Source organism: Rhyacophila brunnea, unplaced genomic scaffold (assembly GCF_057557595.1).
Source record: "Rhyacophila brunnea isolate RB1 unplaced genomic scaffold, BYU_Rbru_1.0 scaffold_20, whole genome shotgun sequence".
Taxonomy (NCBI): Eukaryota; Metazoa; Arthropoda; class Insecta; order Trichoptera; family Rhyacophilidae; genus Rhyacophila; species Rhyacophila brunnea.
This window is the reverse complement of record NW_028232860.1, coordinates 22,066,293-22,079,040: the sequence shown is the minus strand read 5'-3', so window position 1 is coordinate 22,079,040 and position 12,748 is coordinate 22,066,293. Positions and strand designations below refer to the sequence as shown.

Genomic DNA, 12,748 nt, shown 5'->3' with positions numbered 1-12,748 from the left:
GGACCTTTTCCAAATTCATACATTTAAACTCCCATCTCTATAAAAGGTTTTATCAACAAAGTTAAGTTAATGTTACCACCTGTAGGTAGGTGGGCGTCTACCCATAGAAAATTAGTTAGTAATAAGCCGACATATAAACCTGATCTCTAACTATACGGCTTAATAAAAACGCCTAATCGACTCCCTTGTATAACCATAATATGTAAATATTTAATTTTTTTTCACAGGTTAAGTCCTCCGTCCGGTATGTAAACATGCTGGACGGAGCCGTACATACTACAAACAAGGTAATTCGGTGTGATTGTAAGAAGTATGTTAATTGCCTTGTTTTGTATAAACCCTGTACTAGTATTAAGAATAAAATGTTAGGTATAAGTTTAAATAAAATATAAATATGTCTATGTACTGGTATGTAAGAAGAAGAATGATTGAAAACATAAAGACGATGAACGCAGTAGCGAAAGGATTATTATAATTTTATAATAGTAATATAATTGTATGTAAATATGAATAATCGATATAAAATGTTTAGCACAATACTGGAATATAGTTAAAGCCAGTAATTTTGTAATAGTTAATAATATTAAAATGTCTAAACCAACGCGATAATGTTTGATAACTTCGTAGCAACGCCAGCCGCGGGCAAAACAAGTTGGTATATGTGTGTGCCGCTGATGACTTTGTATGTATGGGTGCACGCTGCGTGTTACTCACCCGAGGATCAGGCGCACAGATGAAACGGGTAGAAACCCGTGTAACGTCGTTAATACTTAACTTTTTAGAGATTTTATTCGATTATTGTGCTTGTAGTAATTAGATCTATCGTCTGTAATATAAATCATAATGAAATTCGCATGTTTAGTAAAATCTTGAAAAATCGGCCGGGAGCTTCGCGGCTATCACGCCGAATGAAATAAAATCCTGCCCTTTATATAGCTGTGCGGTTCAGAAACAGCGGTCAAAATTGGAACGATGCGGAGATCATACCGTTGATCAATACAGTCCCGCCAGTACATCCCAAGTCAAGGATTTCCTCTATGAAGAGGTAATGTTTTGCTATTTTGTAAAAATAGTAAAATATTATTTCATATTACTATAAAGGACGTAATTTTAAACTAAATTAAGTGTTATTATAGTAGGTAGTCATTAAGGTAGAAACGGCAGACACGTTGTTCCATCGTAAAGTCATAAATATTTATGTGCGGGTCGGTGGATGTCAATTACAGGGCCTATTATCATGTTAATAGGTACCTAATAAGTAGTTTTAAATGCATATACTTCAAACGTTAATCAAATCATGTGTTTACTCTCGTCATAAGCCATAAACCGCGGGTCTATGCCAGAGATAGCTACTCAAATGCTCTTTATAAATTCATTTAAAATCAATCGAATTACATAGACGTCATTTTATAACGTCAATACATCCATCCACTTGAACATAACATAATATCTCTTGATACTTGGTCCTTCCGACGCATCAGTAAATTCAAATTAATTAAACAAGAGATATTTCGTAGGACGAATTTGCGAGCAAATTAGAAACATGGGTCATCTTCTCACTATCTCAAGGTAGGGAAGATTCCTCTAATTATCGCAGCATCCGGGTAATAAATCATCAGTCTCCCGCCAGCACTCTCTTAAGATACTTACCCGGTCCAGTTGGAATCTCAGTCGCATCAAAGAAGAATAACTCGCCTCGCTTTACTGGAAGTACTACCACCACGTACCTCTACGTGTCGATTCGGGTTTTGAATTAAAATAAATTCCAGCCACGTTTACCTACGGGTGGAATTTTTTCACGCGCATTCGTTCCAAATTAAATTCGGGTTCGCAAAATACCTACGTGTCTGGCGTCGTTACCGACTTAAATATAAACGGAACTAAACTTTATAAAATTAACCACTGTATAAACCAAAAAAATATCCAATAAAATTAAAGATTGTATGAACCTCATTTTATTAAAAGAAATAAATTCTTTTCTTAAATAACCTCTCCACCGACTGAGCGAAAAACTTCAAGAGATAAATAAATACCTATCGTTGAAGAGGGGGGTTTATTTTTATGAGTTTTTCCAATAATATTTTTTTCACTTTTTATTCCGTATTTAAAAAATTTTGCACACTATTTACTATTAAGTCGTATTTGAAAGTCCGCCTTTACTAAGTCAATAATCATGTTATTTCTGGCCTTCGTCCACACACTGTCCATGTGACTAAATACTCTTTCTGGGTACTTAAGCATTACTCCCAGGGATGGACAAAATGAAAGACACAATTTTCATCAGCTCGACCGATTTTTCATGCTTTTTCAAATACTCTGCCCATCGTTTGTCGTCGTTTTGCTCTTTGTTCAGAGCAGGAAAAACCAATCGAAGATCTGTATATTCATTATTATAAAGCATCAATGTCAATTATGATTTCTAACATTTTTCGGAAAATGGATAATTATTGCTCCCAAGTCAATTCAAAACATTTTTTATTTTTTATTTTAATGTAGGTACGTTGGAAGAACGTTAAACGGATTTACACAATGTCAATTATGGATTAGTTTTCTCTAAATTTCCGGGACAATTTAGCATTCATCCGGGATCAGGGACTGCAATTCCAATTCCGGGACAATCCGGGATGGTTGGCAACCCTACTCGTAACTGGCAAAATCTGACATTCGAATGACGTTTTTCAATATGGCGTCCTATGGTAGTTCAATTTTTGGCCATTCTCTAGATAAGTTTGTAGGTCTGCATAGGTCTGTATCCTCTTTTCCCAAATAACTAGGTACTAAAATTTCTTTTCTATAATCTTTATTTTTTACTTGTACAAGATGCAGGTAACAAGTCTATGGTACTGATTATTTTAGTTAGTCCATAGATAATAATATAGGTATGTTTAGTCTATGCATAAAGTTGTCATTTGACGTTTATAAATATTTGAGGTTATAAATTGAACAATTTTTAAACTAACTTAATATTAAATTAATGGAATATGATATTTTTATAATACATAGTGCAAACGGTTGAAAAGTGAAACATAATATCAGAATGGCCAAAAACTTTAAAAATGCCTTACGTTTTAGAAAATCGTTCAACATTGTTAACAAAACTTTGCTGCATTGGTTTCCCGGTCATATGAACAAGGGCCTAAAACAAATGCAACAGAAGCTGAAGGTAGTTGATTGCGTTATTGAGGTTCATGATGCGCGGATCCCATTTTCCGGCAGAAATCCTAACCTAAGAGCAACCATTAGTGAAATCAAGCCCCACATACTCGTTCTTAACAAGAAGGATCTATCTGATTCGGGCCAAAATCCTAAAGTGATAGAGCGTCTAGCCAGAGAAAATATTCAACATGTCATATATACAAACTGCAAAGATGATAAATGCCCCGGAATCAAAAAAATAATGCCACTCATGCAAGAATTAATAAAAAAATCCGATAGGTATAATCGAAGAGAAGAAAAGGATAATAATATTATGGTAATCGGTGTTCCGAATGTTGGTAAATCATCACTTCTAAATAAACTACGTAATAAACATCTAAGATTATCCAGTGCTTCCGCAGTGGGAGCTGTCGCTGGTATTACCCGTAGTGTTCTTACAAAAATTAAGATATCCGAAGATCCGCTCGTCTTTATGTTCGACACACCGGGAATTATGATGCCAAACGTTGGCAACATCGAAACCGGTCTCAAATTAGCCCTATGCGCTGCCCTCCAAGATCATTTGGTCGGTGAAGACGTCATAGCAGATTATTTACTATATTGGCTTAACAAATACGAAAAGTATGATTACGTCAAACTTATGGGTCTCAAAGAACCTTGTGATGATATATCTGAAGTGCTAAATGTCGGTGCTATTAAACTGGGGAAATTTAAAAGGATAAGGTCATTTGATAAATCCATAAAAGAATTACCAGACATTTTGGCTGCAGCTAAATATATGACGAAAGCGTTCCGATCAGGAGAGTTAGGCAAAGTCTTCTTAGATAGAGAATTATTTGATATCGAAGAAGGCCTATCTGCAAACCGAGTACATCGTCAGGATAGTGTCAACTAATCTTGTGATTGACATCATCATTATCAGCTGCGACAACTTGGTATAGGCTTTTGATACTTTCAACATGTCTTTGTTATACTTACCCTTCACATTTGTTTCTGTGATATTAATATCATTTTGAATGTGTGTATATACAATAATGCCTACACTTATGCCTCTTTATATGGCCATTCGTTATAACGTGGCTTATTTAAAATTGGACCCAATTTCAAAAAAATACTTGATAAAAATAATTCATATTAAGTATACCTATTGTTATTTTTGTCGAGAAAAAACATTGTGCCCCTAAAAATATACTATGTATATCGGTGGCGTACAGTGCATAGATGCTGTAGATCAGGGGTTCACAAACTTTTTCGTTAAGGGTCAATTTTGAAATCAAAAATTATTTATTTTTCACCATGTGATTTATGCGATTGTTTCTTTGAAACTAAATCCTGCAATCTAGGCTCAAATTTTGTGGTGTGAATACGGAAAATTGATGCGATATGGTTGTCTGTTAATTTTGATGATTTATTAATGCTCATTGTAGACAATGTTTGTTCACAAATATAGGTACTTCCAAGCCATTTAATGAGCCAATTAATACCGCGTAACTCACACATAGAAATTCTGCTACTTCTTTACTCATACACAAATAATATCAAACTGCCTGATCATTCATTCTTGCCAGAGGATATTTAATTTTAAATGTAATTTTTAATATTCGATATGAAAAATAAAAAATAATACAGATTTAACATATCGCGGGACACATCAAAAAGTCATGCGGGACATAATTGACCCGCGGGACACACTTTGTGAACCCCTGCTGTAGATGCTCTGCATTCACAAATATAATCGATATAGTACTCGTAATAAAAATTCTAGACCCATTTTAATTTTAAAATATTTCGAACCTACCGGGCTTTAACACCGCTCGCCATGCTACTTCATCGGCTGCCCGCCAAAATTCAATATGTCACAAAACTCTATGTAGCAAATAGTAGGCAGATCCGTATTTTTCAACAGCATCTTTACAAGCAAGAGTCACCGCACGTCACTGACGTATATATGCATAAAAAAATTGACTGAATAAATAATTGGAAGTATAAATCGTCTCTATTCTGGCAGAACACACTAACTGGAGAATACTAGTTTTGAGTAATTTGACTTCGAAGTTGTTAAAATGTTTGACTTTAAAATAAAGACTGTTTATTTATTTAGAAGGTTTCCAGATGGCAAAGTTTGAAATAAGGAACATTTTGGTATAACTAACTTAATATGTAATTTTTTCGAATTAGTGTCTTCTGCCAGAACAGTGACGAAATATTTGCATAGATAATAATACAAAGTCATGGACACCTGCATCATAAAATTCGACAGACGATATGGAATAGTCAAAAGCGCTTTCATATTTCGGACAAGGAACATGCTACTTAAAATTAATCCTGATAAAGAACATATTTATTTTTGTAATATAAATATGATTACTACACTTTCTACAACTTCCTATGGAAATTGAATTGATTTGTATGGAAATACACGATAATAATAAATGTTATACTAATTTCCTACTATGGCCAACTTTCCAGGAATTTATCTTGGCCGTAAAGCGAGGTGTTAGTGTACTTACTATCACAGCAGCATGAAAGCTTCGCAATAATATTATCATTAAAAATCCCAGAAATAATAATCGATTCTGAGATTTATATACCTCTAATCCCGGGGCTATGAGTGATAAAATAATGTTAAAAAGTGATCCCCGGAGAAGCCCGGTCGCACATTGAAAATCGTCTCAGCTGGAATTTGATCATAAATCAAATTTGGGCGCAATGTTGCAACTGTCTTCCATGCGCACAAGCAAAGACACGTCACACAGCTGAAACAAATGAAAAAACGTCTTTTTCACATTTACCTATGCGACATTTTGGTATTGCTCTATGCAAAATGTGAAATTTATTGCTTACGACACCAGCTATATTTTTCAAACTAAATTGTCGCATTAGAGCTGTATCGAACACATTCGACATGTTGCAGTCAAGACGAGTTTAGGTGTGCGATCTGGCGAAGACTTATTGACTGTATAGTGTAAAGTGAACCACATAGTTTGATTGATATTATATAGCACACCAATTGTCATGGTGCTTTTACTATCTTGATTGTGTTAAATATTAATTATTAATAAAATAGTTTTTTTAATATTGTCAGTTTTATTTATATTTATTGTATTATCCAAAATACTGGGAAACATTAATAAATAAATACATAGTTTATCTAAACAATGATGAAATGGCTACTTCCTGCATATGAGAAGAAATCACATTTGTGCAGGTCATATAAAATAGTTCATGAAATATATCGACCCTTAATCGGCAGAACAACGTAAGCGACAATTCATAAATTTTAGAGAAGGTTTTTTCTTAATTATTTCCGTAATTAGTTCTAAAAATGAATTCTGTTAATGTGGTTACTAATAATTGGTTACTGCCTATACGGAAATTATAAAACAATTGCATTAATGCTTTTAGTTTTCGAGATAGTGGCGGTAACGCTGTTTTGCATTTTTTCCAGGCATGTCGCTTACGCTATTTGGCGTAGTTGTTTTTATTTATAAATTTCATGCTAATTATCATGCCAGGGCATTAATAATTAAGTAATAAAATAAATAACATAAGTACCCATTTATTTTACGAAAGGGGGCGTAGTTAAATAAATTAAAAATACTTTTTAAATTAATATTTTTGCTTGTAGATACTTAACCACATAGGTAAAATAAAAATAAATGATTGGTATTTTTAAGGGTTCGCTTATATTATTAATATTATTAGGTATTGTTATTTTTCAAAATGAAATATGTACGTATCTACTCGTACATAATTAAGTACGGGGACCTACTAATTATGATAAAATAAAATTGTAATCTTACAAAAAAATTATTGTCCCTTATTTTTTAAGCAGTAATCGCTGTATTATCCTCATTCACATCTTCCTGATCGGATTCCGGTAAAGTATCTTCCACTGATAATCTATGTGGCAGTTTCATAAACTCGTCCGTCATCTCTGCACAGATACTTTAAAGATCGTTATACTCGATCTCCGATATTGGTGATTTAGCACTATACAGCAAGGGTGGCTGGCGTTTAAAGCATCACAACATTTGATCGGGATCTGATGACATTTTCTAGGTCTAACAGTTTAGTCCTACTGTCACCAGAGTAGGTACAATATTTGGTAAGTTTTTTTAAATTATGCCTTTTGTAATTCACCAAATTAATTTTGAACTTTGAAGCAATGCAAGTAGCAGCGAGAGATTTCCAGTCACGGAATTCTGCATATGAAATGATGACCTAGCGTTGGAAATGATGGTGGGTCATTCTGATAGTGCCCAAACTACTCTGATTATAAATGACTCAATTCTCGCATGAATGGAATCGACCAGCATCGTAGTACGACCAGTTGGTCTATTCTATACTTTATCGACCGCTAAAGTGATAGATATTATCAAACTTAGGGTAGGTTTGTATAAAAGTATTAGTACTTATTGCAACAATTACAACCAACGTATTGTAATTGTTGCAATAAGTGCTGTATTCTAACAGCACCTCTAGGTGCTGTTAAAATGTAGCGCTTATTGCAACAATTGCAATCAACGTATTGTAATTGTTACAATAAGTGCTAATTCTATGATACAAACCTACTCTAAGTTTGATAATATTTATCACTTTATCACTTTAGCGGTCGATAAATACAGAATAGACCCACTGGTAATAGAAAATGTATTTCTATCAATTTAATGAAAGTTGAATTTTTCATAATATAAGATACGAGGGTGGGTCAATAATTCCTTAGAAAAAAGCATTAAAACAGTTTTTATTTTTGTATTTTTTTTTATTTCTCAACATAATCTCCTTGGAGCTCAATACACTTGGTTAGACGTTTCTCAATTTTTTTTAAACCGTCAGAAAAATAAGTTTTCGGAAGGTCCTCAAAATAAGCATTTGTCCGATCGATGACTTCTTCATTTGAAAAAAACGTTGTCCACTTAGCCATTTTTTTAAGTTTGGGAAAAGGAAAAAGTCACTGGGGGCTAAATCTGGCGAATACGGTGGGTGGTCGACCAATTCGAACTTCAATTCTTCAATTTTAGCCATTGATCGTAAACATGTGTGAACACGGGCATTGTCCTGATGAAAGAGGATTTTTTTCCTGTTTAAATGAGGCCGTTTTTCTTCAATTTTGTTTTTTAGCTGGTCCAATAAAGATGCATAATAATCCCCTGTTATTGTTTTTCCTTTTTCCAAATAGTCAACGAAAATAATTCCACGTGCATCCCAAAATACAGTAGCCATAACCTTACCAGCTGATTTTACGGTTTTCGCCTTCTTTGGACATGGTTCGCCTTTCGCAATCCACTGCTTTGACTGTTCTTTCGTCTCGGGAGTATAGTGGTGTATCCATGTTTCATCTACAGTCACAAAGCGACGAAAAAATTCATCCGGATTGCGTTGCATGAGCGACAACAGGGCTTTAGAGGCCACCACCCTATTGCGTTTATTGTCGTCTGTGAGCAAACGCGGCACCCATCTTGCAGAAATTTTTTTCATGCCCAATTTGTCATGTAAAATAGAAATGACGCTACCTTTTGAGATCCCTGTAACCTCAATTATCTCACTCAACTTTAATCTTCGGTCACTTAACACCATATCGTGGATTTTATTGATCATTTCTGGTGTAGTCACCTCTACAGGACGTCCTTAGCGTGGTTCATCCTTTGTTGATGTACGACCACGTTTAAATTCATTTAACCAGTTATAAATAGTTGCAAGTGAAGGAGCAGATATGCCGTGAACTAAATCCAACTCATTTTTTATTTCCTTTGCTGTTAACCCTTTTATATTAAAATGTTTAATAACAGCTCTAAACTCAATTTTCTCCATTTTTGTAAACAAGCAAATTTTTTTTTTTAAATGTACGAGAAACACACAACAACCCGACCAATCTGATTGAAACTTCGCAGCATACTGAATCGGTAGTGCCGCTGCATGAAAACAAACCGCTTACAGTACTAGTCGCGCCACCTGTCGGCTTGTCTAAGGACTTATTGACCCACCCTCGTAGCATAGCCAGTGTTGCCCGGTTCTTATTCTGACCAATCACAGTATAATAAATCCTTGATTTTTTCCCGCTTTGTCAGTCCTATCCAAAGATTTGTGCATTATTTCGGAGATCTCATTACTGCCACGTTTACCATCAGTTTCACCCCATGAAAAGCAGTATCCATTATTTTTTCCACTTTCATAGATAGTATGCGTATTTTCGACTACGGAGTTTTTTGCACCTTCTCGAGGTCAAAACTTGCGCACAAAACATCATTGTGATTTTTACTTTTGGCCAGATCATTAAAGAACATCTCCTTGCATTTATCCTTTATGGTAAGGGGACATTTCTAAGTATCCATTTCAATTAGCCGATGTCTCTTGTCACCAGACATATTTGTTATTTTCTCGCAAAAAGAACACTATTTTCTTTTTTGGTAGATGAAAACCCAAGTTGAACTTACTGTCTATTAAATACGTCTCTGAACATTCTGAATCACGACATTAGTGGATTCAATCAAAGAATCCAAATTTTCAGTATAAATTTTATATATATTTTCAACATTTCAAAAATCTACAGGAAGATACTATTATTCGTAGATTATTCCGACAGTAGTGAGATGAAACGGCGGGTAATTATTGTTTAATAAACTCTATTACCAGGTTTATTTTATCTCAGCCAGTTTTACTGGACGGCGCGAGCTTTGCTCCCAAATCGGTTTTCGCACAACTCACTACCAGACGGACCACCGAATAAACCGTACCGTAGCTTACACTATCAAATAACGTCGGTTACGTTGTTTTGCTCTACTTTATAATGCGGTACAAGTTAAAACGCTAAAAGGCACAGACCCTAAAAAAATGTCATGCGAATGAGATCGGGCTCTAATATTTTTGTCACTTACGCGCTAGGTGATATTGAACGGTTCTCAGTTTAAAACGCAATTTACCAAAAAGTGTCGCTTACGTTGTTCTGCCGATTAAGGGTCGATATGGAACCCATGACATTGTAAGTCGCTCGGTCATTGTGGGCAAAGTTAAATACGCGATTGTAAATTCCATATAATTATTTTCCACATTCTGTAAATGAGGTCTCGTTTTCAAAATGTTCTTATTATCTATTGTCTACTTACTCCATGAAACAATTACTATTGATATTTCATTATGAGTATTAATGTTTTTAGTGTTTGGAGGAGGACAAGTTAATACATTCGCTGCTGACCAGTTAATTACCACTTTTAAATATCATGTTACGCCATGATCAGTTGATGTGAAAACTGCCTCACTCATTTTTTAATTATAAATAATGTCTCTAAACATTATGTCACTTGTATTCGTTTAATCCGTAACATCTCAATTACAGTAAAACCTCGTTAATACGAATTCCATGGGACCGAAAATTGAAAAAAAAAATCGAATTACGAATTATGAAATGTATCGGGAAAAATATTAAAATTTTGAAAAAAAAAAAAAATTTTGATTTTCATTAATTTTGTTTCCGATCATAGATGTGCCTACCGAATTGGGTCATAAAATGTCAGGATTATTTTTATTACCTTCTTAAAATAAGTAATTTTTGATTTTTTAAGAAAAGTCTGTCACAATTTTCAATGACTGGCTCGTGAAATAGTGTACTTTATTACGATTTATTGAATATTTTTGTATGCCAGGGACTCTGAAATTATTTCGAATTACGAAATTCGAATTAAAGGTATATTTTTTATATGAAAATAATGTTCAAGGGACTTTTTTTTCGGGAAAATTTCGAATTACGGCGAATTTCGAATTATAGTGTTCTTACTAACGAGGTTTTACTGTATATTAAAAATCAACAGTTTGACAAAACTTTGATTATAGCTTGGAATTCGTATGGGAACTCTGTATGTTCTGTGCAGGTAGGTAGATCATAGTTCTGGGGCAGGAAAATTAAAGAAGGAATGCGCATATTAAAACTTAGGCGTAGATTCTGTAGACAAAATTTTAATGATTTTCTTTGCTTGTATCCATTGTGTAAACATAATAAAATTACTTAATATTTTTATGCTATAGAATAGGGGCAACAATTTAAGTCTGCTCTTGGGCACCACTTTGCTCAAGTGTATGACGGATTTACAAATCTCTTTTGTAATTAACCTCTCCATGTGTTCTGTGCAAACCAAAAAAGGTTGAAAATCACCTGTCTAATACTTAACTAATTGATTTATTGAGCAATTAGAAGATACATAATATCGTTGCATCCACGGCAAAACCTCTTATCACGATTTTTGGCATGCGAATAGTTTAAAACAAATAAAAGTCTTCATAAAAACCCACTAAAAACGTTATGTTGTAGGTAATATGTACGTTTTACCTCCTATGTAGAATTCAATGCCATCCAAAACTCAATTTTATATTTTTTTCTGTTACGAGATTTTGCCATGGACATGATATACAAAAAATGTATAATTTATTATATCATTCAAATTTTTCTAAAGAAAAACTTTCATAATATTAAGAAGAATAGGTAAGTATCAATGGCGTGCGGTGACTTTTGGTTGCAGAGATGCTGTTTGAAGAATACATATTTACTATTGTACGTTATACATAATTACATATTGTAACAAATTGGATTATGGCGCGCAGCTGATGAAATAATTTGATGTGATTTATTCCAGAGTGGTAACTGCAACATTCTAAACATATTTTCGTAATGTAGAACAGGGGTAGTCAACCTTTTTATACCTACCGCCCACTTTTGTAGCTCTGTTAGTAGTAAAATTTTCTAACCGTCCACCGGTTCCACAGTAATGGTGTTTTATGAAGTAGGGAAGTAAATTTTAAAGTAGTTTTAAGTATTTTTTAAAACCCCTACAGCCCACCATGAAAGCTGGAACACCCACTAGTGGGCGGTAGGGACCAGGTTGAATACCCCTGATGTAGAATGTCGATAATAACAATATTGAAATTATAAAACCATTCGAAGCAGTATAGCGTAGTAACACTTATTATAAAATTGCAATAAATACAGATAGTAAATTATCAAATATTTCTTGGGGTACTCCGCATCCACAAAATCTATGGACGGCACGTCACTGGTAAATATGTAATAAAATAACAAAATGTAACAAATCCAAGTCATTTATTTCATTGATATTGTAAGAGTACATAAAGTATGTATTTGTCATACACATCATGTGTAAGGTGAAATTATTTCAATACTTAATTTGCTGCCTTTTCAACAAATTCTAAAGCCATCTGCCTGACACGTTCAACCTGCTCAGTGTTGCCAAGTTTTTCTTCAATTTCCATCCATTTTTTGTACAAAGTCTTCATTTTTCTGGCCGTCAATTTGTGTGAGACTGCCCTCTCGAGTATCAGTCTGAAAAAAATTTAATTCGTCAATACTGTCTCCAAAATACAAAATGATTACAATACAAAACAAATTGCAATAATTGTGATTTTCAAGGCCAGGGCACCTATTTTGCGGTGCCCAGAAGTCCAGACATTCTTATTTCAATGTGCTAATGCATGGTACAGGTGCTAGGACAGTCATATTTACAGGACTTAAAATTGAATTTTGTTTCAACTTCAGTATTTTAATGAACATAAACTTATAGATAATTCACTAAAATAGATATTA

At 34.0% G+C, this 12,748-nt stretch overlaps 3 protein-coding genes across 3 annotated transcripts in view; 1 reads left to right on the top strand and 2 right to left on the bottom strand.

The window, feature by feature from the left end:
* The window catches only part of LOC147071408 (uncharacterized), a 444,271-nt gene that overhangs the window by 337,849 nt on the left and 93,674 nt on the right, over nt 1-12,748 (bottom strand). The window lies entirely within an intron of this gene.
* LOC147071416 (mitochondrial GTPase 1) overlaps nt 2,908-12,748 on the top strand; it is a 19,020-nt gene continuing 9,179 nt past the window's right edge. The window contains exon 1 of the mRNA XM_085948651.1: nt 2,908-4,091. Within this exon, the coding sequence (XP_085804777.1) occupies nt 3,038-4,051 (1,014 nt within the window). The 5' untranslated portion in view covers nt 2,908-3,037 and the 3' untranslated portion in view covers nt 4,052-4,091. The remainder of the gene's footprint in view (nt 4,092-12,748) is intronic.
* LOC147071415 (rRNA biogenesis protein RRP5-like) overlaps nt 12,231-12,748 on the bottom strand; it is a 25,764-nt gene continuing 25,246 nt past the window's right edge. The window contains exon 19 of the mRNA XM_085948648.1: nt 12,231-12,487. Coding sequence (XP_085804774.1) covers nt 12,328-12,487 — 160 coding nt within the window. The 3' untranslated portion in view covers nt 12,231-12,327. The remainder of the gene's footprint in view (nt 12,488-12,748) is intronic.